Source organism: Larimichthys crocea, chromosome VIII (genome assembly GCF_000972845.2).
Source record: "Larimichthys crocea isolate SSNF chromosome VIII, L_crocea_2.0, whole genome shotgun sequence".
In the NCBI taxonomy this organism is placed as follows: Eukaryota; Metazoa; Chordata; class Actinopteri; family Sciaenidae; genus Larimichthys; species Larimichthys crocea.
The window spans coordinates 24,079,870-24,105,887 of NC_040018.1; the positions used below are offsets into that span (position 1 = coordinate 24,079,870).

The 26,018-nt window shown below is 41.1% G+C and overlaps 1 protein-coding gene across 4 annotated transcripts in view; it reads left to right on the forward strand.

The window, feature by feature from the left end:
• akap13 (A-kinase anchoring protein 13) overlaps window positions 1-26,018 on the forward strand; it is a 94,846-nt gene that overhangs the window by 52,564 nt on the left and 16,264 nt on the right. For all 4 annotated transcript variants that reach the window (XM_019258375.2, XM_027281711.1, XM_027281712.1 and 1 more), the window contains exons 11-25: window positions 5,291-5,436; window positions 7,776-8,140; window positions 11,766-11,943; window positions 12,342-12,444; window positions 15,118-15,160; window positions 15,445-15,556; window positions 18,430-18,589; window positions 20,258-20,325; window positions 20,428-20,494; window positions 21,231-21,381; window positions 21,591-21,703; window positions 22,161-22,307; window positions 22,687-22,943; window positions 23,358-23,483; window positions 23,687-23,804. In XM_019258375.2, the coding sequence (XP_019113920.2) occupies window positions 5,291-5,436; window positions 7,776-8,140; window positions 11,766-11,943; window positions 12,342-12,444; window positions 15,118-15,160; window positions 15,445-15,556; window positions 18,430-18,589; window positions 20,258-20,325; window positions 20,428-20,494; window positions 21,231-21,381; window positions 21,591-21,703; window positions 22,161-22,307; window positions 22,687-22,943; window positions 23,358-23,483; window positions 23,687-23,804 (2,154 nt within the window). The remainder of the gene's footprint in view (window positions 1-5,290; window positions 5,437-7,775; window positions 8,141-11,765; window positions 11,944-12,341; window positions 12,445-15,117; window positions 15,161-15,444; window positions 15,557-18,429; window positions 18,590-20,257; window positions 20,326-20,427; window positions 20,495-21,230; window positions 21,382-21,590; window positions 21,704-22,160; window positions 22,308-22,686; window positions 22,944-23,357; window positions 23,484-23,686; window positions 23,805-26,018) is intronic.

The window sequence follows — 26,018 nt, forward strand, 5'->3', positions numbered from 1 at the left end:
GATAGAGAAAGAGGAAAGAGAAAAAGGGTTGTAATGGATGAGATGAAGAAATACAAAAGAAAGGAAGCACAAAGATGGAAAGAGAGTGATAAAGAAAGAGAAACAGGAGTGTCAAACAGAAACAAAGTAGAGGTTTGGGGCAGGGTGGGATTTCCTTTGTAGCAGCTGGAACAAGTCGACATCACTTCCTTTTTGTTAAAATATCTCTTTGTCACTAAACTCAGCCAGCGTTTCCAGCCTCTTTGTCTGTTTATTTATTCAGTCAGGTCAGCAGGTAACAACGCGAGACATGGCAGGAAACCGACTGGTGAATCTCTCATACCAGCACAATAGAAGAAAATAAAATTAAAAATTTGTTCTAGAGTTGAAATCAGTCTCTCATTTGCTTAATTAACTTTCCAACATTTTATTGAATGTCTGATTATGATTAAAGCATAAACCATAATTATACATTATGTAGTACCCTTAAGGATTCCCACACGAGAGAGAAAATGAGGTGTCCATTGCATCTGTCTCACTTGACATGTTAGCAGTCCACCCCTTTCATCCTGACTGAAACAACTCAATACCTACTGGATGAATATCCTTTTAATTTTGGAAGGAAATTCATGGTCTTATTATCACTAAAAGCAACATCGCAGTTTACTCCTGTCCGGTAGCTTATTGCTTGGTTGTGCTCATTTTTTTCTTTTTTAGCTTCCTCTGTCCTCTCCGGCATAGAGACTTCTGAGCACGGTTACAATCCCACTCTCCCAGCTCTGGTTGTGACTGTGCCCCCAGCCTTGAAATGTTTGTGGCACAAACACAACACTGGCCCAGTGCTCTGAGCTCAAGCCTGGCAGCCTGGCTAACAAACTGAGCTTGAATTAAATAACAGCAGTTATAGTTTGCAGTGGTTCACTTCACCGTCCATCAGGAAATATAAATCACAGAGAGTTGAGGGAATCAGTGGAGAAAACCAGACAACATTTTCTCTATAGAATATAATGCAGTTTCACCAAAATCAGTGAAATAGTTGGTGGTGTGCGACTTAGTGATACATAGTCGTTACGTACTTCTTGCAAGAGACAGTACCAGGCGTACAGGGTGCAGAGTGGGAATGGCACCATTCACCTGATTATACGTCAATGTAGCATCAACATGATTTAGAATAAGAGTTTTTCTATGATAGAAAATTTACACAATGTTAAACAGTAGTATGTCAATGAATAAAGGACTGTTATCATGGCTCAAAACTCAGCAGACTCCAAATAATACTTGCTTATAGAATAGAATAAACGAAAGGACCCAGGTAGACTGAGGAAAATTGACTAGCCAGGTCAACAACTCTGCTCTGCTTGAGAGTAACAGGTAGCAGTCATTTTCTAACCATAATGTTTGGGCAGTTCATTCTTGGATTCTTTTTGTGTGTGAAATATCATACAAAGTTTGGATACATAAACATTGTCAAATCTTCATTTGACAAACCCACAAAACAAAACAACTGAAGGGTTCTTCACATGTGTACAGAACACGCTGTATATTGTCTGTGGTTCATGATGGATTTGGACCTGCAGCCCATAATATAGGTTGGTTAATGTGTTTTTGAAAGGCCACAGTATGGTAGCTTGCCTGGCTGCCTGTGGTTTGCAAGCCTATGTTAAGAGTCCTGCAGCTGGTTTAAAGTGTTGTTTGTAATGTTGCATTATATTATGTTTATCATGGGGGGAGCCGTGTCTCGTTTCGCTCAACTCGATTCAGAAACCCTTATTTATATAGGAGGAGACACGCTGGGTGTGCCTTGGCTTCAAGGCAAAAATAATACAGTGAAAGGAGAAAACAAAGATATAGGAGTGAATGGTGGTTATTACATGAATCAAAACGAAGGTTTAAATTACAGTATGGTTAAGCAGTGCACTCTCTAAAATGTGTGCAAGGAAGACGGTGAAAACTGGGAGGCTGTGTGGCAGCAGCTCTTCATTAAGCGTTTCATTTGGTAATGGTTTAAATTATATCACACAATTAGGCTGCTCACAACTGGCTTCAAAAAAAGTTGATACAAAGCACTTTGTGATGTTCAGACCTCAAAGTGCATCCATTGTGGTCAGCCCCCATGGATCCTTAGCTTTGTGGAGAGACTGACTGTCTGGTGTCACACATCTACCTTCTATCTGCAAAAAGTTAGCCCAGTTGCACTGATTTAAAAAGCCGTGTCCTTACAGGACAAGGAAATATAAGGGTATACAGAGAAAATAAGGTTTTATCTGTAAGTGCTGATAAAAATCTGCAGTTTGGGAGAACACTTAAGGTAGCCTCGGTTGCGACTTATCTCGACTAGCAGTATGAAAATGTGCAGCGAGGAGTGTTTTGAGACACGAAGGCCCGATGGATACTTTATCTTGTCTGTAATTTCACACCACATTCACTGCTTCAGAGTGGATGATTTGTTTGGATTGTATCTACATTGCATTTTTTCTTATGCCACATTCATCTTAGAACACATATTACTCTGAGTTCATCCTGACTTCCTTGTTGTTTGACTTTTTTTGTCATACACGTGTACTTTGGCTGCATAGAAACCAGAAAATGTCAATATTTGATTGACCTGAGTAGATAACATGTTAGTATGCCAGTAAAAATACTATCTGGGTGTTGTGGCCTTTTGTTTACTGGAAGTCAAGTGAATGATACATACATATACATACATTATGTTCATAATGTCTACAGGTGCGTGAGCTGATTCACATTCAACCAACAACCTCAACCACCCACTGACTCATCAGAGGGCTTTACATCTGTTCATCGTGTGTGTGTGTGTGTGTGTGTGTGTGTGTGTGTGGCTCTGTTTGAAAGAGAGGAGAGAAGACAGCTGTCAAAGCTCACAGTCCCCTGCTAGTTTTGGTGGACAGGTGTGAGTGGGTGGAGCCTGAGAAAAACTCCCAGCATCGACTTCTGTCACCAGCCAGCACTTACCACACACACACACATACACATTCAACATCTTTCATTCATGGTGGGCTTGTGACTTTAGAAATATGAAGAACAAAGGGTAAAATGTTTTTGCATCAACTTCCAAAACCACCTTGGTCAAGGTTCAGCTCTGCTGCAGCACTGGGGATCAAAGGTCAGTGTAGTTTTCATGTTTGGCTATCTTGTCCATCATGTTGTGATGGATGATGTTTTGTGGTGATCGTCTGTATGGCATCCTTTTGTACAAGATCCTGTGTGTAACTTTACTGTTCAGAGATTTACAATTTGACAGATAGTAGTTCCAACATTTAAATGTCTACTAGAGAGATACTTTTCCAGAGTTAGAGAATAATCACGTGCTTCTCATATTGCGGCCTCCCTTTGCTGCAGCTCTGCTGTGTTGCAGATGCAAATGAGATTTGAATCACTGACACCTCTGATTACAAAACTCTGATTCAGAATTGAATATTAGTTAGTCTCTTTGCTCTTTCAAGCTGTGTAATTAGACATTATTGATACTTTATAGCGCCAGTTTTCATTGTAACAAAATAATCGTAGATTCATTCATCTTCTCAGAATAAGAAGTGTTAATTAGTGAAATTAATTGCTCAGTATTTGCAAGATTATCACTTGAGAGCTGCTGATTCAGATATTTTTAATGTGTGACACGTGTGAGCTTCAGTACTAGTCGATTATGTGATCGTGAGAGCTTAAAGCTGTCCTTCAGTCAGGGCGAAGTGAGTAGGCCTGGTGGCCCTGGCTGGATGTGCAACCCCATCAACACATGTACGTTTCAGTCAGTAGTAATCAGTCGATCAGTTGCAGGAAGTTTGCGACAGTGCCCCCCCATTTGCTTGTTTGTCACTGCGGAGTAACAGATTCTTGCTAAAATGAAGAGCTCTGTCAGTAACCACTCCTTCTGTAACGCTTTGTCCCATGTCCCGACCCCCCAATGGCCCCCATCCTCTCAGCAGCTGACTGCAGCCGAATGTTCAGCCACATTCCCAGAGTTCCCACTTGCTATAGCCAGAGATCAACCTCATATGGTGTCTGCCATTGTTACAAATATCTGTATATTAATTAGAGACATTTTCACACAGAATCTTTCAGGGATGAACATGTAATGCACACACAGACACACACACAAGGAACTTCCTCTTGCTCATATGAGCACAGGGAAAATGTTCCTTTGGGATAAAGAATGACTTCCTCTTTTTTGAGCAGAAATAGATGCAGATCAGAAATGATGCAAAATAACAAACTCAGTGAATGATCTCATCCCGTTGTTCTTGGCATCTGGCTAAAGTAAGCCGACTGTTATACATCTGTACTCTAGTTGGGTTCAGTCTTCCTCTTTTAGTTTAGGGATATTATCTGTACATGTCCTTACATGTTCAAGAACAAACAACAAAAAAATGCAGCGCCACAATGCTGTTGCTATAGATATGTTGTACCATGAGTATACTTTAGGGTGGATTACTTTGTTATTCAATGAGAGGGCCTGAAAAAGCATCTGAAATAGTGCGTTTAAATACTAAAATGGCTCATGATGGGTTGCTGTTTAATGCCAGCTATTCTTAAAGACCACTGGAGTTTAATGAGCAGAACTTAACCCGGGATCTTAGACCAAGGGTTTACAGTGAGAGCAGTGGTTTCAAGTTGTTTTTGTGTCTTGAAGATATTTAATGTGTAAACGATTGTTAACTGAAGTGAAAATTACTTCTTATTTTAAAACCAATACAATACAAACAATACTGCAGAAAGGCTTCGTAAGTCTTTGTAAACATGAATGTAACAGTTGGCCTTAGGGTGACTTTTATATATATATGTGATGCGGCTCTGTCATAAAAGTTGTTTTGCAGTACCTCAGTAGCATTTTCAGTCGTAACTTTCTCTGAATGAGATTTTAACATCAGTTCTGCCATCAGGCCTTTTAAACACACAAACAGTAGTTGTTTGCCTTTGCAGTTCAGCACAGACGGCTTTAGTCAGGACAGTTGGCCATTGATCCATCAGGCTTTTCACACCTTCTCAGATTCCCAGAAGTCTTTTCACTGATTTCTAACAGACCTGTTTTCGAGGGGTGAATGAAAACTCATTATTGTGGAAATGCGGTGCTTTTCGCTTTAACAACACAATGCTCTTGTCAAGAGAATATGAAGTTACACGGAATCTAACTTTAATCACATCGTATCATTATGTGTTCCTGATTAAAATGTCAAGATCGTACATATTTCCTAATAGCTCAACTGAATCTGTTTTCTACTTAACTTTGCACTAGTTTTCTGTGTTTACAACCCGCTTAATCTCAGTGTTAACACGTTGTTGTTGTGTCTTTCAGGATCCTCACAGTCATCAGCGTCTCCCAGTTTGCCCAGTAGAACCAGCAGTGCCGCCAGCTGTCCCTCCACAGCTCACAGAGATTCTGGCAGCGACATAGAAAGCTTCCTGAATACAGAGCCGGGATATGACAGCATCTACAGAAAGGTCAGGCTCACTGTTGTCTCTTTGTCACACAATCCACTGCTTAGAAATCAGCATTGAGGTGTTGACGAACGATTAACTAAAATTGTTACTGTGCTTATATGAGGAAAGCAGAGTGATGGTTCAAATCCCTGTAACAGGTGGGAATATGGAGGGGCAGAAACTAATTAGAACAAAACAGCTCCTGTTTGTGACTGGAAAATGATCAATAACTAAATAGGAAAATAATAGAAAATGTATTCCAGCGAATTCAGTGTTCAACTTTCACCTCCTCTACTAGCTGCAGTCCAGACATCCAGTTCCTTCACACCAAACAGCTGGAATATATTGTGTGTTTGCCCTTGCAGCTAGTCCTATAGGGAGTATACAGTTTATATGAAGTAGCTATTTTGTCAGTATGTGCTTGGTTTTTTTATTTTATTTATCAGCAGCCCGAGGCTGAGATGCCAAACATCTACTAAGCATCTTTTTAAGCCGGCAGCTCTACACCACTGCTGGGGAAGTGCAAGCTGTGGTCCCTGCTGTCACTCTGCTGATGTTGAAAGTCTTTTTGAAGCCAGGAATCCTTTGGTTAAAGTTGAAATACTTGTATCTCTCAGTTTCTGCAGCATTGAGTACTTGAAACATGCTCATGCTCAATGTGAGCCGAATGTCCTTTTTGTTGTAAACAACAATGGAAAAAGTCAGCGCGGAGAATATCAGCTGCCTGGGAGTATTTGAGGACGGGCAAAATGTGCACAAGGCATGACGTCCACAAGCTTTTGATTTTTCACACAAAGACCAAAGCGGCTAAATTCAGCTTCAGTAAGAGAGGATTAATCTCTTCACCGCTCTCTGAAGAGAAATTGTCTTTCATTTGCATGATACAGTACTGTAAATGTTCTACAAGCTGTAGAATAATGGGCAGAGAAACTGTTTCATAACCCAAGGATCAAAGCATTGATCCTAGTAACACGTTAGCTGAGCATTTCCATTTTCATTTCCATGAGCCCTTGAACAACACATTCTAACTTTAAATGCTCGTTAATCGTAGTGTGTACGGATATGAACTTCACCTAAAAGCATAAATTCAGCTGAATCCTTCTCCTAAAGCTAATGCCATGTGACTCACAAACATACACTGCAGTCACATGCTCACACGTACAGACACACACACATAAACTAATGCGTCCTCTCACTCCCAGAGGAAATCCAGTCCGCAGCATAAGCAGATCTTTCATTCCCAGCTCTCCAACAGAAGCAGCTCTATGCTCGGCTCTCACACTGCAGCTGGCAGCACAATAGGCCCAGTTAAAGCTCACACCTACAAATTAGCTCTAAATGGATTATGCTATACCTGTGTATGCGCGTGCAGAAGCTCTTTCCCACCAGACCCATGCGTATTTACCAATACTACTGTTTTGTGGCGTTATTCAGTACTTATATTACAAAGCTTTCAGATAGGTAAGACTGATCCATGACAACACAAAGTGTTCCCAGAAAAGTTTGACAAAATTCTCCACCGGAAATGTATCATTTTCTTATATATAAAGATGTATATTTCTGAGGAATATACAACATATATTTACAGACATATATTTGTCAATTGCTAACTAACTAATGTCTTTGCTTTGAATCACAAAAGTCAAGTCAGTCATAACCGTAAAAAGACGTATATAACATTTTTCCTGGGAAAGGTTTGTTTTCACAAGGTTGCCACCATTTATTGGTGTTTGTTTTAATGTCAGTGTTGCTATAAAGTGGCTCTGGCTCATTATCCCTAAGCCTTGCCATTTGGTCCTCATTATATCCCATTCCTGTGGGTTAAATAGCTCTCCGGCATTCTCTTAATTCATTGCATGCTTCAGTGAAGAAATGCTGATGGATATACAACGTGATAGGCCAGGTAATTAACAATAATTTCAAGGACAGCCATTCTGTTTAGTTCTGTTCTGTTCTATCCTTCATCTGTGTGGCTGCTAAAGTATTGACATTGACTTATGGATTTTTACTATTCCTCTATTACTGTAGCTGGATGGTCCTGCTTCCTGTGTGGCTCTGGGAGCGGAACAAGGCACTCACACTGAACTATAGTTAACTTTCCACTGGAGCGCTCCTTGATTAAATGTGGGATGGAAGTGAAAAGAGCTATTTTTACACAATAATAAATCAGTCAACATTTCATTAGAGTTTGGCAGTGAGTTCACCCATTTTTGAATTAATGAAGCTGCTCTTATGGCTCATGATAAACTGACTTTTAGGTGGCATTTCTTCTACTTTGACAGTTCCCCATAGGCACACGATGCTGGGCAGGAAGTAATAATAAATAAATAATATTAATATATGTATATTTCTGTCTGCAGAACGATGAACCAGTGACAGGAGGAGACAGTGCCAGTGAGGTTTCCGTCTCCTGCTCCTCCACAGACGACACTGCCAGCGTTGGTCTGCCTAGCTCCAGTCCCGAGGGCAGCCAGGGCCTGGAATGCAGTTGGAGCCCAGAGGAGGGCATCCAGGCTGGGGCTACTATCACTGCTGGACCGGACAGTGGTGGAGGAGGAGGAGGAGCAGGAGAAGCTGAAGAAGAGGCCAAAGACAGAGTGACAGAGGTGCCGCGGCGTCCCTGTATTCTACGAAAGAGGAGCATCCGCTCCCTGTCGCCTCTTCGCCGCCACAGCTGGGGTCCAGGAAAGGGAAACGGAGGAGACGCAGAGATGAACCAGAGGAGGTGAGACTGTTGAAGGGGGCTTGATTGTGAGGTGGGATTATTGCTCCTTTGTCCTCAACAAACCAGCTGCTGGTGTTACTTTTGCTGGTGTAAGTCGGTAGATGCTAGTAGGCCTGATGTGTGCAGATGTCAGTATTATATTAGAGCTTGTTGATATCACTCCCTCTGTGCCATGTTGAGTGTTTCCTTATCCCGCTGTGAGCAGCTGTGTTGCCATTTGTCTAGTGTTGGTGGGGAGCTTTCAAACTTGTGCAAACACAGACGCATGCACACAAAGACTCTGCAACACATCTCAACTTGAACACATGTATAGACATTCACACCTACAGATGCACACACGCTCACAGCAACAATGGTTATCACTTTACATGTACTACTTCACACTTATGTTGACACGCTAACAATGCAGTGCACATTTAAGAGCATGACCTTGACATTTTGTCTACTGCGCTACAGCAGTGACCTGTCATAGACTGAAAAAGCTTGTGTCACAATGTTGGAGTGAAAGCAGAAAAAAAAACAGCTTTAGACTTTTATCAGCTGCTATTTTTATAATATCCAGGTTGGGCAGAAAAAGCCATTACTGCAGGCTTTCTTTACACTGTAACTAATCAGTAATTTTTTGACTGGAGGTGCCGTTTTATAGATAAACATGAGACACCTGGAGCATAGAAGAAGCATGCAAAATGATTAACACAAATCATTTAGAGAAAGCCTCCCCCTGCTGCTAAAATTGAAAGCTATGTGAAGCATTAAAAACTGTGAAATTTATGTGAGTATCTTGTACTTGTGAGTGAAAATGAACCCATTAAGTGTTCATTAATTAGAGAAATGCATGCCACCACCTCTTTCTGACTGATTTGCTGATGGTGGACCGGGCTAAGCTATTTTTCCTCTGTTTCCAGTCTTTGTGTTAAGCTATGGTAATCATCTCTGGGCTCCGACCTCATATTTAATGGACAGATATGTGGATCCTTTCCTTTGATATCATTCTGAACAAATGCTATTGTTATCACTCCTTTTAACATGGTGGCATGTGCTTCACATCTTCATACACACACAATAGTACCCATATATATATCCAACCTACCAAAAAGATTATGATCCCATCATAAAAATAATAAAGTTCATTCATTTATTATGTTCTTATTGACCTGCCATCCGCTCATATCCCAACTCATCTCACCAATCATCCATCACTTCCCTTATGTTTCATGCATCACCTCCAGTCCCATTCGTAGCACCAGTGAAGGGAAGCCAACCTTTCACAGGAGAAGATACTAATAAATCACATTCATCTGTTTGCGTATTGTTAAGATTGAATTGTTGCCAGGTGATGTGCAATGGCAAATTCATGTATGTGCAGCCTTTGTCGACCTCTTTTTAATATACGCTTGCTGAACTACTGCTGCATTGTGTTCCGTCCCTGCAGGCAACCGCACTGAAAAATGTTGCTCTCTTTTCACCCATCGCAATGTGCAAGAAATACTATGGCAAATAGATGGTTGAGACACACTGGTGTTTTGTATTGCAGTGGTAATAACAAGCAGCCGCATGGAAAAAAGGCGAGTTTAGCTCCGGAGGCTCAGAGGACTGTACTGGCGAGAGAATAAGAACAGAGTATTTTTTTTCTTCTTTAGGTGTAATAAGTTCCTGTAGGGATTTTTTTTTTCAAGAAAGAATCAGAGGAGTTTTGAATTCGGTGTGCCACAGCAGCAAAAACAGGATGGAAGTTGTGCTTGTATTATGCAGAGCTGTTCTAGATGCAAAAGAATGTTTTTTGTTGACTGTGTGGAAAAATGCACACTGACACAGAAGGACCAGGAAGGAGGTAGCGGGGGTTAGGTATGAAGAAGAACCATTCATCATTCAAGTGATCTTGTGTGACCCTGTTTCATTTCTGTAGGCTGAGCTTAAACCCTCACTGTGGACTTCTAATGAATGCCGTTCAGCAACAGCTCTACTTGGCCTCAGTGTCCACCCATAGATGTAGTGTAGTGTAAAGCTGTTTATTGGGATGAGACCCAAACAACCAACAAAGTTGGAGAATCCTGATCTAGACCAGAACAAAACATTGAGGATGAGCTTAATATTCTAGTGTAGACGTGCCAGCGGGTTCCACTGCTTCTGTAATGGATCATTGAGAGTCGGTCAGTCGATGGCTTTTGAGGTCAGACATGCCATTTACAGTCAGAGGCTACTGCTCTAACAACCAGGCCACCAAGCAGCAGCTGATGCGGTAGTGGTTTCAGTGCTTAGCCTTGATATCACGTAGGCTGATCTAAAGGTGTTGCATTTTTTTTCACGGTTAGGGTTCAAGTTTATTTCCTGCCTGCTCTCTGCTACCACAACACTGAAGCAGGAAATGAACTTGTGCCCATTTACAGTATTGATGTTTGACAGTGTGAAATATATGAGCAGTAGTCCACTTCTGCCAGAACATCATCACTCTCTTCCAACATCCCTGTAACTCCTTCTCACACCCTCCTCTGTCTGTTTCACTGTTACTCTGCCATACTCACTTCCCATCACTCTCCTTTATCTCCATTCCTCCCTTGACAAAACCCCCCAACCTCCTACTCTGTTAGCATAAGCTGGTGCCCTCCTGATGCCCCTCACAGCCTCTGTGTGGAAGTAGTTAGTTCCCTCAGGTACAGTGTGTTCGGGTGTGCGTGTTCGTTCATGTGGCTGTGTTTAAATGTTTTGTTTTTCTGTCCCACTTTGAATAGGGCGTATTTACATGCTGTTTGATTTGCATTCATGCTTTGTCATGTGCATGTGTTTTTGTGAGTGTATGAATGCTCAGCCCACTCAGGCTGTCAGTCAGTAGCTTCCTACAGCGGAGAGCTGCGACAGCTGCTGATGTTATTCATGTTTCACTGCAGAGGACCTTATGGCTCTATAGTATAGTACGTAATAATACTGGCAGGAAGCAGGCCTTAATATGACAGATATAGTCATCTACATTCACAGCCCTGAGGATAGGTGAGTCACTGATAATCACCAAGTCATGATTCTTTTGGTCCGGTTTAGGTTAGTGATGTTTGAAAGTGTTGGACTGATGATTTGCTGGATAATGGAGTGCCATGCAAAGCCAAGGGCTGGAGATAAGAGAGATTTACTGCTGGAGCTTTAACTATCGCAGAGTCTATCCTGAAGCGAATAGAGCTGCAGCCGCGGAGCATAGCTCATCCTGAAATGTAGCTGTAGTTTTCCTCTCCATAATCATTGTATTGGATTTTTCAAGGCCTCTTATTTCCAGTCATAGATCGATGTAATTGGGTTTGTAAATCACAGCTGCAGAGCTCTCTATGCTGATGCTGATGTTGGAAGTCATTTGCTGCTGCTTCAGCTGTAAATCTGCTCCGGAGCCCAGTGATAACTCAGCTGGCTAAACACAGTGTAGGACCAGCTGTGTATATGTGTGTGTGTTTGTGTGTCAACAGGTGCATGCGTGCATCTCTGTGTGTGGTTGTATTCGACGCAGCAGTAGCTGTGTGTAACCTGAAAGCTGTGATGAATAGTCCAGCGAGACTAGAGGAGTGTGTGTGTGTGTGTGTGTGTGTGTGTGTACAGTCGTTCATCCTTCTTTGAGGTCACTTATGACTTCTGTTTGTCCATCCAGCTACAGCTTGGAGGGGCTCAGTGGGGGCCAGGAGGACCTGAGGAGGCCCACCGCACAGGGGCCTCGAATGTCAGAGCCCTCAAGGATGCCCCGGCAAGACAGCGATGACAGGGGCTCTTTGGTTTCTCTGACAGAGGAGCAGGAGGACCTGGGGGTACACGGCAGACTACATGACCCGGTCAGCTAACACACCCACACATCATCACCAGTGTTCTTGTCATATCTTCATACTGTCATGCAGTCAGCTCTAAGGGGATTTTTAACAACATCCTCAGCTTTATTCACATGAGAGGACTTATAAACAGTCAGGGGAACTTTGAGACTTGTAAGTTTGGGGATTAGTAAGAATTAATAAACATCGCTTTCCTCAGGCGACTTCTCTTCACACTCACTGAATTAAAACAAACTGCGGACGCAACACCACGAATCATTTATGTAGTTTCCCTTTAAGTGTAGCCTTCCTGTTTCCAGTTTTGTTTTGTTCTATGTTATGTCTGCCTAGTTTAGTGTTCCTTTTTTACACTGTTTATTATTTATCTCACTGTGTTTCACTCAACCTCTTGTCTCACGCTCTAGAAATCAAGGCGGTATCGGCCTCTGCGAAACAGCTGTCCTCCCATGACCCTGCCGCTTACCAAGTCTGTATCCATGCTTGCCATCAGCCAGAGAGACATTGACGGTGAGTTGTTGTGAAGCTGCCTTTCTGTTTTACTGTCTAGTGTGCAGTGTTACTGATCCAGATCGATCAGATAACGTGTAACATTGAACCTCTCTGACCTCTATCAATAGATTTCCTTCACGCTTGATAATGGTGAATACAATAGAACGGCCGTTAAATGCAGAAGAAGCTGTTTCTACACGTTTCACACACAGTCCAACGTATTTGCCTGGGCGTGTGGGCGTGTTTACAGACTGATTAGTTTTGTTACACCTGAGAGAGAGGTTATACCTTTATCATTGTTATTGGTTCATTAAGTTTTTTTGACCTCAAGTAATTCCAGCATAGCTTCACCCAACCTGCACCCTGAGCAGAGGTCTGATTGGCCAAAGTAAGTGGAAACACGTGTGTGAGCGCACAGGGCCTTGGAAAGATTTTCTTGATTTCTTCACCAGTTAATTTGTCGGGTATTTAAGTTTCTCCTCCATCCTCACTGTCATTATAAAGTTACCTAATTTTAATAAGTGATCCGCTCCTGCTGTGGTTCTTTCCTTCCTGCCCCCCCACCCTCCCACCACCACCCACCACCACCACCACCACCACCCCCCCAACAGTGGGACGCCTGAGACGTAAGAGGCGAATTTCCTTCTCTTTCAATCTTTCCCCCATCCTCACCAAATCTAAGTCTGAGTTCACTTACGGGGACTCTTCATCTAGCGAGGATGAGGATAACTTGAGTAAGTAATGCGCTGTAAACTTAGCTGCAGTAGAAAATAGCTGTGATGTTAGAGTTACAACAGTAGCTGTTCCTGTTAGAGTCCTGGATCTCTCCCAAAGGACTGTTACCGAGGGTCATTACTATTCACTATGTTAGAATGAAAGTAATGATTGCTCGTCTTGCTGAAAAGGCTCCAGTTCACATGCTGATAAGCAGTGCAGCCCAACAAAAGTGTTGTGTCTTGATCAATGAAGTTACAATTTGAGACAATAATATCTAAATACTCAGAGTTTTGCATCTATGGGCTGACCTGTAACTTGAAGCTCTTGAGGTGTCAGTAGACAAGGTCCACTGGTACTAAATTATGATATTCCATTACAAAACACACATCATAGATTACATTTAATATGCAGAAATTCTGCATAAAATAGCAGCCTTAACTTAAGTGTGACAGTTTTGTACAGGATGAGTGCTTTCTGCTGTATTTAAGCATTTGCAGTAAAAGATAAGCACTTAAGCCTAAACACAACAAGATGCTGAAGGGCGATGAAGCCCATAAGTTCTGCTACAACAAACTTGTCTTAAGGAAACTGCTAACTACTGCTGATATTAAGCTGCTTGCTGTATGAATGTGCAATTAAAAAAGAGCTCGTAGTGAAACCGTTGCTATAGAAAACACCTTTCACCTAGGCACAAAGCTGTGTGTTAATAATTCCTGTTGATGCTATTAAATAAGAAGGTGGCTTCTCCTGTCCCTCACCCAGACCAATATTTAGCTGACCTTTTACTTAGATAAGTCTTTTGTTTTGTCGCTGTGCAAAAATGAAACACAGTCATGATAGAAAGAGGAAAAAGAATAACCATAAACACTGCAGGTGAACTGAGGAAGCCCTTTCTTCCCTCCAGATAAATGTGAGCCTGCCACCTTCAGTTAAAAATGCAGAGCCTCTCCTTTTCTCATCTGTGAGATATCGCCATTAGTGTTCTCTGTCTCCTTGACTGTGTTTCTAGAAACAGGCCAAAACCTTGCTGCCTTATTATCCTGTTTTGATTTTGGCTTTCTGATGCAAAGCAGACAAGCAGTGCTTTGCATGTTTGCACATACGTCAGAAAACCGTGTAGAAGTGAGTGTTTAGGGGGAAGCAGAGTTGTTCCCTAGAAAAGATGCATGCCTACATTTAGCTGATACCAAATAAGTACAGACCCGGTGGTGCAGACTGCAGTGAATGTTTTATTTCTCATTTTTTATTTATATTATGTGTAATCAGATTAAATATACAACTAGGTCAGAGATTAATTGAAAAATACCAAACATTTTGGCAGTTAATGGATCCAGGAAATTTGAATAATGGTGTGGGTGGAGCTTTGGTAGAACCAGCTAGCTACAGCTGACTTTGTGTGAATAGCCAAGACACTGAATAAATTAAATGTGATTAGTTACTGAGAACATAATGTCTTGTGGGAAAAAAATAATTTGATTTTGTATTTTGAAATTTCCCATTTCATGAGGTTGGATGTCTCTGCAGCCAGAGATTCTTTGGAGCCAGAATCTAGCAGCCATTGTTGGCACTTGATCTAAAGGCAGTACTTCAGCTTCAGCGTTTGGCCTCAGTGTGGCCGCCCTCATCAATGCCAGAGTCATTTTGTTTTTGGCTTCTACGCAGCTTCAATGAGAGTAGCTAATACTTTGCTCAAGGACATTAAAGGTATCTGTTGAAGGACAGTGGGGGGCACATGGATTATTGAAGCCTCTGCTGGATTCTTGCAGCCAGGACTGGAACTGACAAGTGTAGACACGCCAATTAGGTCAGTGAGGTCATTCATTCACTGGTGGTTAGTGTGGTCAACCCCTAAACAGAGATGTTCACTGACTTAAACAGAGGGAGGGAGGAAAATCTCCACCTGAGATGACAAATACTGTGAATAAAAAAAATAAAGCTTTGTCCTACTGCTCACTTCCTCTTGTTTTTTTGCAGGCATGGGGTCATTTTCCAGCACCTCTGGATCACTAGCATACAGGTCAGTCCACATCTGTACATACACATTACCCAAAGATAGTTTTTAAGGTTTTCTACTGCAGCTGGGACCTTTATAGTCCTATAAAGAAAGTGTGTGGAGACGTTCTCGTAAGCAGTCAAATGATGCTCCGTGAAATCTTTTATGGCGCTGTAAACAACCATTTTCAGAATGTGTGAACAGGTAAGCCTTGTGATTGCAGCTGTTTGAGGATAAAATTAATGTGTGTGTGTGTGTGTGTGTGTGTGTGTGTGTGTGTGTGTGTGTGGTGGTGGTGTGTGTACCAGTATATCAGAGGAAGAGCCTGGTCCTCTGCGAAGCGACAATGAGGGAAAGGGTGTGACGAAAGTCAGCCGGACCTTCAGCTACCTCAAGAACAAGATGTACAAGAAGACCAGGGTAAGGGAAACATTTTAATCATCCTTAATAAAACTGTGGCAAGTTCCTAAAGTTATATTTACTATACACCACCATTTATTTTTTTTATTTCACTGTTTCTTCGAAATTCAGCCTCTTCATATAGACCTCTCCACAAACATTTATTCCAGCCTGCTTTTCAGCCTCATTCACATGTTAACCAAGAGTCACACTGGGAGCTGCAACGTGCATCTTCTTCTGAACAGCTATTTGGATTTCAGTTCAGCCGTTGGGGGTTATCAGTGTTTCTTGTATTTCCCCAGTAGGTTTGGTTTTGAGCCCACAACATTTTCTAGTCATAGATGTGAGGCTGTGGTGTGAGGGATGGTCATAATCATCTCACACAGAGTCATGTCAGGTAACTCCCGTGCCAAAGTCGTTTTTTTCAGTGAGAGTACAGTAGTACAGTATATTCCTGTTAAGAATTGTCATCACTCACAGTTTATCATATCCGTACCTCCCAGCGATTTAGTAGTCCTAGTACTGAAGAAATGATTTTTAGAAATGATGAAACTCAGCATTACAAATAAATATAAATAGCAGTGGTGACATACTCTACTTTAATATCCGCTCATATGATTTACTGTACAGTTGACACATTAAAACTAATTTTCATAAAAGTCCTATTTGTGAGTAAATTAATAATAAGAAAAAAAAATCTGCTGTGTGTAATTGTGCAGCCTTTGCAAAGAGACACGGGGTGAACAGGAAGTAAAACAGGAAGATGAAGCTGGCTGTGGTTTTAATCTCATCTCTGACCTCAGTTATCGTTTTGCTTTTAAAGTGACAGGATTCTGAAGTTCACCACAGCCTGCGGCTTGTCTCTCCCTGTCAAAGGTCAAAAGTATTGATCGTGTGTTTTACAGACTCTAAGACTATTAGCATTGATGTTCAAATTAGCACAGGGTTATCGGATTGCATCCATAAGATGCAGTTTGTATTTATTCAGTGACAACCAAAATGGCCTCATTATAACCACAGACCTGTCACTGAACACATTAAAACTAGTTTTCAGTTTCAATCAAGCTCAATTAGATGAAACTTAAAAGATTTTTCTCACATTTTCTTCCTTTAAAGTAATAAATTAACTTCTCACTGTCTTAAAGCTTCAGTGTGAGCTGAACTACTTTTGGATATACTGTACACTTTCCGTTTCAGAACAATATCCAAAGTCTGAATAATCTGGAAGCAAAAGTCTAGACTTCACAAACTTGATTTAGTTTAGTTTTAGACTTTTGACACAGTGTCTGTAACCATACTGAAGACTCATTGCAATAATAGCACCTCCTGTAGCGAGCCAGTCACTTCCTCATTGCAGCTTTCCTGATGGAGTCTCAGTGTCGGTAGCAGTTTCAGTCGCTCAGCCGCAGCCAGGGATGTTATACAGGAGATTCACAGGGAGCCATGGCTTCTCACTGAGATGGAAAGGTTGGCTGGAGGTAGGCTAACAGAGTGCTCTGGTTTCCCAGTCAAATTGTAGTGAATGAAACTGTCACAATATCATGTTAAAAGTGACCGTTGTTCCCCTCTGGGCTGATGTCTTTTTCCAGTGATGTCACTGCCTGTTGCAGTATGTTTCACTTGAATGTCTTTTTGTTTAAATAGTAATTACTTCTCCTGTTGTGACTGCTTGTAGCCAAAGTAATGCTCAGAATCGTCTCTGCTTCCTGTGGTCTTCCAATAAGTTGATGAATAGTTTTTGTACATTAACAGAAACAGATCTAAAACTACTTTTTTTAGTAAAGTTACTGTGGTGAAGAACACTTTATTGGACCTCTAGTTCATGGAAGTTAGTTGATGTGTTTCACGTTCGATAGCTGTTTAGACCGTTGTTGTTGCAGGAAGTGAGAATGAACGCTTGTGTTGTAATGGCTATAAAACACTGCAGGCTTGCTGTAGTCCAGTTAGCCTCATGGTATCTTGAAGCAACTGAACAAAATGAGCTCTAGTATGTCAGAGCTTTGTGGTCCCCTCAAACCAAGAGGCCCAGGGCCGGCCATTAAATCAAGCTGGAAACTCCATTTTCCTATTTCCTCTGGGTTTGGGTGGAGGCTCTGTGATGTAAATCCAAGAGAATAAGAGCTCTGTTCTTCTCTGCATCACTTTACGGGATTGTGATTGAGCTCAGTGTACAGAGATGACCAGCAGCTGAGGATGACCTCGTCCATGAATACAGAAGCAGCAGAAGGACCGGCCTGTTACGGAAAGGTCAAAGATTTGATTCCCAGACAGTTCGTCTCCATCCGTAGTCTTGCAGGAGTGTGTTTCAACACAATGACGTCTCCCACATTCATTCATCGTAAGACAATTTGAGAGCCTTATAGTAGCTGAGAAAAACCACAAATTATGTAATATGTCCTTTGGTAAAAATGGTCACTGTAATTGGTAGCTTTTAAGTACTGCCAGCATTATGAAGCTCTGCTAGTAATCCTGTAAAAATACACCAAATTATAACAGTTGCAGAAAGAAAACATCGTTGTCGTTAAACAAAGCAAAGCACAAAGGCCGCCTGAAACAAAGATGAACAACGTTTAAAGGAGTCCCTTAATGAGACGATTTGTTGTCAGCATAAATAATGCATCACTTAATATGCAAAGCCCTCCCGCTGTGTAGTACATCAGAGTAATAATGTTGCTCTGCTGGATTCAGATTGGAATTTAACATAAGCAACTGCCCAAACGCTTTTGTCAGCATCTGGTATGTCAGTCTACCCTACAGGCAACTAAACACGCTCTTTTTTCCTAAACATCTAATTGGCTGGTAGAAAAGTTCAGCTAATTACTGAACTCTGTGATCTTTCTTCCCTGGTATTGTTGGTTTTGTGTTTTTTAACTATGATACTTCTACCTGTGCAGGAAAAGGACAAAGACAAAAAGGATAAAGAGAAGGAGGGCAAAGAGAAGGACAAGAAGACGATTAATGGTCATGTATTCACACCAGTCAGCTCGGGCCAGGGAACCCAGTGCTCCCACTGCAATAAGGCTTTCAACAGCAAGGATGCTTTCCTCTGCACATGTGAGTACATTCGTCTGTGCATTTGTTTTCCTGCTCTAAATTGTTTTGTCTGTGACCAATCAGGACTCCTGTTGCTTTAAGCCTAATCAAAGCCCATTAAGTGTTGTTATCTGTGATTAAACATTTTTATCTCTGTGTTGATTCATTTCTAATTTGAAAACTAAACTTTGTGCACACAACATTGAGGAGTAAAAAGAAGGTCCTATCAAATTAGTAGTATATGGTATATATTTATAGATACACCCACATAAGTAATTAAAAACTTAAAAATAAACGTGTACAGGCTGAAGTTGCTTCATGATTGTTTGAAGTAGTGAAACTCTCTCTAAATGGCCACTTCCAGTACAGACAACAAAACTGTTTTTGCATTGTTTTCCACCGAAGCAGCAGCAGCAGCAGCAGCGGCGGCGGCCCTAAAGAGGATGTAGTTTATTACACAAGTGTTTGGCACAACCCCAAAAAAAGCCTAAAAAGGAGAAACTAGCGCTGCAATGGATCACAGCGATCCTCTCAATGGTCACAATCTGCCTCAAATACTTGAGACTGGCAAAAACAGCCCTTGTTGTGTTCAGCTAGTCTGGTTCACATTGTCAGAGCCAGAGACGGTTCTCTGAGGGTGTTTTTGGGAGGTTTGTGCTCGCAGATGTCTGGCCGATTCAACTGACAAATACAGTGATCCTTTGTTTGAGATTAGCTGGAATTAGTTAGACGTCCACAAAAAGCTGTAAAATACACAGTAAAACTGTTTAAGAGGAGGAAAACACTGCTGGAATTTAAACTGCACGGGTCAGAATAAGATATGTCACATAATCTACTTGTTACATACATTTATTTTTTACAGTAACACAAGAGTTCACAGGCTTCAGGTGACAGAAGTGAAGAAGGAACCCATACCCTGAATGTGTTGCTGCTTTTCTGTAGTTTTGACATGCACGGGATTGTTTCTTCACCCTCACTAAGAGCGTATGTGTGTTGATGTAATCCAAAAAACGGAAATGTTGTCTGCATTGTGACAAAGCATGATGGTGTGTTTGACTTGTGTAACATGTCTGTTTTAAAACACTTCTGGTTAGAGGAGAGACTAGACCAGAGATGGTTGTTCCTCTCACTGACACTTTTTGATCGACTGCTCGCTTCAGTTGTTTTTACAAGTACGTACAATAAACATGACAGGCTTTCGCTTCAAAGTCAGCTCTTACAAAGTGATCTGACAGCATGAAATTGAAAGTGAAGTATAGTATTGGGGAATTAAAGTCTTTCATTGACTCAACAGGATTAGATCACAGAGCTGATCTTATTTCTGCAGTCTTGAATGATGACCTTTTGTTCCGTGGTGATTTGGGAATGTTTACATAATTGAAAATTTCCCATGCAATTCTGTGTCCATGTGCCTGTGTCATTCCTCAGTCTACCCCCCCTCCCCCTTTTTTTTCTTTCCTCTTTCGCCCACGAGCAGTATTACCCCTCGATTGCATCACATGCTCTGCTCTAGTCTGGCTTTCATTAGTGGGCTGGTGGAGTTTCCTGGCCTGGCTATGAAAACCCGTCAGAATTTCTAGCCCCCACCTTTCCACACACCCTCGAAACCCCCGGCACCACCACTGCCATCTCCACCTCCACCGTCACACTTGTAGTATTCACTCAGCGTTCTATTGCTTTTCTTTCCAGACTGTAACGCTTCCGTCCACAAGGGCTGCAGGGACAGCCTGCCTGTTTGTGCCAAGGTGAAGATGAAGGTAAACGTTCCCTCGGAATAACTCCACCACTGGTTCTGTAGTATTCTGTTGTCCTGCAGCCAATATTGATTTGAACTCTTTATTCTCTGTTTCCTTGGCTAGTTGCCCAAACAGCAGTTCGTAGTACCAGATTCAAGTTCTTTTCCTGCAGTCACGATGAGGAACAAATGTGAGTGTCAAACAAAACTTGGATTTCTTACAAATCTTCATTTGATGCCAAAGCACATTTAAGCTGTTTAAATGCGTTCTGTTGGAGTTGTCCTTATTTTAGCTCAGTAAAGTTACCTTTGGTCCAAATAATTGCTAAGTTTCTGTTCTTCATTTCTACTTCTTGTAAACTTGCAACTAATTTTAGGGCTGCTTTAAGATGAAAGAAAATTAGGCTTCCTCAGTTGAAGAGGGAATACAAAAGGGTATGATGCTACTAGCTCCTGTGCCATGATTCAGAGTGAGCAGGAAAGATATCTGTGCAGAATTCCCTGAGGAACATAGTCTCTTTTAGGTAACGCCACTATCTCCAGATTTAGTAGTTTTGTATGTTTTTAAATTGAGTTAAAGGAGCCTGAGATCCTCCGAGGACTAAACAAACTTTCTAGCCTCTTAGACTTGTCAAACTTTTGAAAGCCCTGGATATATTTGAAGTTAAAAGATTAAAACTGTCCACCTAGATGAGACATTTAAGCAAAAGGCAGGCTTTTCAAGGTCCGGTCCAATGTGGTCCAGTGAGCAGTGTTTTTTGGCAGTGGATTAGAAAAGAGACGTGATCAACACAGACAGTGTTTGCAGGAGACATTTATACAATAAAAAAACTAATAGAATGTAGTTTTCTATCTTTTGCTAGTGAGGACCTGCCTACTTTTTCATATAGTACACAGTGATATAATATATGTCTGTCTTTGGTCCAGCTGGTGGAACAAGAGAGCGCCCCTGGTCAGCCATCTTGTCGCCAGAAGACCATTCTTCCCTGATGATCCCACAGTCACGGAGACACACGAGCATCATGACTTTCCATGGCAACAACCTCTCAAAGAGTCTCTCCATAAGCAACATCGCTGGGTGAGCGTGTGTGTGTGTGTGTGTGTGTGTGTGTGTGTGTGAGAGAGAGTTATGTAAATAATTTCCATTTAAATGAAATGTTCTTGTTGCTAACACCTACAGTGCACCATGTGTGTTTCAACAGCTTAATCTGTGTGTGTGTGTGTTTGTGAGTGGCTGTGAAAAAGAAAAAAAATGAATATATATTTTATTATCATCTCTCCTTTCAGTCCGGTGTTTGACGAGATGCCCATTAGAGGCCTGCGGTATCTCTCCCAATCTACTGACTCCCTCAACAGAACCAACCAGGTCACAGAGTCCATGGAGTCGCTCACTGATGAAGGTCACTGCACACACACACACACACACATGTACACACACGTACACACTGCTAATCTGACTACCTAAGTCTGCCGATCAGCTGGGATGTAAGACTCTGAGCCTCTGATTGGAAAGCTGATTGAATGTCTGACAAAGTTTAAATAAAACTCAGATATCAGAGTAACAGCCCGGTGATATAATTCAGAAACATTTCTTTCTAATGTGAATGAATGAAATGATCAGAACACAAAATTGCATCGCCATTTGCTCATGGTAGAAAATTGCTTTATAATGAAACTTAACTACTTATGTCAAAAAAACAAAAACAAAAAAAACAAAAAAACAATTTCAACAGCAACTAGAGCAAAGTAAACAATAAAGTCGAACATCTTCCCTCAGTTCTCAGTTATAGCAGCTGTGTTATACATATCAAATGTTTGAGCTTCAAATTGTAAGTGCGAGCTGTGTTGTTGGTGCAGGGACGGAGATGATGGATAGCCAGCTGATGGGGGAGTTTGAGGCAGATGCCAAGGAGCTGGAAGCTGACTCGTGGAGTTTAGGTGTGGAGCAGCAGTACCTGCAGCAGCTGGACAAAGAGCTGGTGAAGAGGCAGGACGTCGTCTACGGTACATTTGATTAACCAAAATATCCTTTCAAATTTTATATTTTTGAAAGTTTTAATCACTTTTTGTGTTGTAACTTGTTTTTTTATATTTGATAGAACCACTTTCCGTCAATGTATCTCAGTCAGATTGACTTTTACTTCAGTTTCTTTCTCAGTTGCATCTACGAGTCTCAGTGGTCCATTGATGATTTACCTTATTTAAATATGTACTGAGCCACATTCTGTTTGTTTTAAGTCTTTGAGATGTCTCTAAGATGTCTTTCTGTCTCTGTGCTCGTCTGTGGTAAATAATCTATGGTATGCATAGATCCCTGAAGGCTATACAAATTCATGCTTGTGTCATTCTTTGACTAAGTGTCACGTCCTTGTGTGTCCTTCAGAACTGATGCAGACGGAGATGCATCACATCCGGACGTTGCGTATCATGTCAGATGTGTACAGCAAAGGCCTGCAGAAGGAGGTGCAGCTGGAGCTGCAGACAGTGGAGAAGCTGTTCCCTGCTCTAGATGAGCTCCTGGAGCTCCACACGCAGCACCTCTTCCGTCTCCTTGAGAGGAAGCGAGAAAGCCAGCTGGAGTGGGGGAGCTCAGAGGGAGGCTTCATCATCAGCAGGATAGGAGACATCCTGGTCAGCCAGGTTAGAGAAAGGAGGGACTGGTGTGATGAGGATCAGGTCCTAAAACTGTAATAACACGAGATTTGGAGGAAATTCTGCCAACACATTCATAAACTAGTTTCTATCTGTCTGTTGGTGGGTTGGTTCACCACAACTGTAGCCATACCTCACGTCAACATGTCAGTTTATTCAGTACTTTGCTTTATGTGCTTTTTGCATTTAATGCAAATGTTGGCAGGTTAACGTGCTAAACTAAGAGGGAACATGATAAACATTACTGCTGCTCAGCCAATGTTTTAGTATTTTGCATATATACAGTTACAAATTATTTGAATTAAATATTGTTATAGTGCCCAGTACTACCCATAAATTCCTCAAACTTCTCCCAGCTCATTATTATTTTTTTTAACTTTACAACTGCAAATTCTCCTCCAGTTCTCAGGATCTAATGGTGAAAGCATGAAGAGGGTTTATGGAAGATTCTGCAGCCGCCACAACGAAGCTGTGAACTTCTACAAAGACCTCCTGACCAAAGACAAACGCTTCAAGGCCTTCATCAAAGTAAGACTGAGAAGACTCCGAGAAGCACCCCTTAATGCTTTTGTCTTTGACTGCTTTGGTGCTGAAAACATTTTTTAATCCTGCATTGTTCTACAGCAAATTAGTTTTAAGGTCTCCTAGTCGTTATGTGAAACCTTGTCTTGTTTTGAGCCACCTGTTGTGTGGGCACATTATAATAAAGCACTTGTTGTTTGCTCTTCCAGAAAAAGATGAGTAGCAGCATTGTGCGGAGGCTTGGTATCCCAGAATGCATCTTGCTGGTGACCCAGAGGATAACAAAGTATCCAGTGCTGATTCAGAGAATGTTGCAGCACACTAAAGGTTAGCTTCATGTCGACCTCTTCTCTCTGTGTGTGTGTATGTGATAATATAAACTGTTTGTTTTGAATTGGACAACCCTGGTAACTACAGACTATGAGATCAGGCTATCAAAGCAGCAAATAGTTAATTGGTCTGTAAATTAGGAAAATATACTGCAACACCATATTGTGATTCACACAAGACATATGGAAGAAGAGTTTATTTTAGTTTTCAATTGTTTCTTTAATTATCCTGTTTTTCTTCTTTCCCTTTGTAGTCTGTACTGGTGACATTCAAATCTTTAATTAACCTCTCTTTGTGATTATCACCTTGCATTTTGCGATATACAAAACAAAGCCTTCACTATTCAGAACACATTATTTCTAAACCTCAATACAAAGCAGTGATTAGCAGTGACAACAAAACTTATATTCAGTCATTAGTTAGAGTTCTTTCTTCTCTTTCCTCCTTGAAGCTCTCTACTAGTGGAGTGGGTTGATTATATGTGGCACTTTTATGCCATAAATGTAAGAAAACAAGACAGAACTGCATTACATTAGAAAATGTTTCTGGCTTATAGATTAGTAATGTTTATTTGCAGTTTAACACACATTTAAACATTATATTCTATAAAGTTTAATGATTTGTTTGGTGCATGTGTTTTTTTGCACTGCACTGAAATATGTTTGTTAAACTCATAAAAGGTGTAAAGCATTGTCCAGGCTTAAATCACCTGGTATTAGGTGTTGTACAATATATATTAGTCAAAGCTGTATTAAGAAATTCAAATACAAAATCAAATACCGTGTCCACGTTCAAATGATCCAGTTTTTCAGTATGACCACAGACTATCTGAGCTACATTAATGTCACATCATTTTGATCCTGAAAAAAGTCAAATGTAATCATATCAAAGTAACTCATCAGTTCCTCTTGTTATTTCAGTGTTTCACTTCTTGTCACTTGTTTGAGGAAACGTGAATTTCTTACACATAGTTTCATGTATTTTGAGAAAACCGAAATGTATGTCGAATGTGTGTTTTTTAGGATAACAGATCAAGCGTACTTGAGAAATATCTCGACATTTCACACCATATTTATATCTGATTTAAAGCGGCTCTCGTCAGCTGGCCTCCCACTGTGTACATTCTCTCTAATCCTTCCCCAAAGCCTGTTTATAGTTCTATGCGGGATGGGGGGGGTGGAGGGGCTCTTAATCCCCAAGGTGCTTTAAGAAGACTCTCTCCTGCCAACTCTGATATATACTAAGTGGAAATAACACAGCACATTCACAAGTTAGAGATAGCATTTTGGTGCTCACAAGCACTGAAGTACAGCAAGCAAAATATTCCACTTTGGGGAAAAATATTACATTTTCAATTCAAAACTCCAAGTGCTAAATACACAAGATGTGTATCAGAGACATATTGACTCTGGGGCTTTTCTCTGTGTGCAGACCTAAAGGCCACTGGTGATTTTATTCCATGCAGTTCTACTTTTCTGTGAATAGAAGCTTTGGATATCCAGATGAGCAACATCGATAGCATGAGCAGGAAAAGTGACTTAACAGACTGAAAGAATAGCACATTACCCTACAGAATTTTAACACCAAGGACACATTAGTTGCTTTCTTTCAGAGATGTAAGAGTCACTCTTCTCTTTTGTTGGGTATGTGTGCTTAGCACGTTGACTGGAAATAAGAGGAAACAGCTACTCATGGGCACATAAAGCTCTTTAAAAATGACAAGTTGTCGTTTTTCACACTTCAGTTTTGGTGTGGATTAAGCAAACAAGCTTTAGAGGTGCTGCTAAATGGATTTTATTACCTTTGGACAAGGACAAACTAGCTGTTTCCACCTGTTTCCAGTCTTTGTGTGATGCTAAGCTAACCAAAATAAAACTAAGGCTTCATTTTACCATTGTAAAAAATGTTGATTTATCACTCTAAAGATCTTATTTTCTCAGTCAGTTTCTTAAGCCTAACAACGAGGCCTACATCAGCACACAGTTTGCCAAAGTTACAACATTTATGATTACTTAACAGGAGAGATTCACGTCTGTGCTCCCCCCCCTCTGTGCTCTTTGTGCTAATTTAATGTAGGCATGGCTGAGTGTGACAAATGTGATGCATTTCTGTGCATCAATCACAGTTAAGCAACATTTGAATCAAAATCGGTTGACAGTTGTGGGATTGTTTGCTTGTGTTGACAGTGCAAATCAATAAAATCTGATCAAA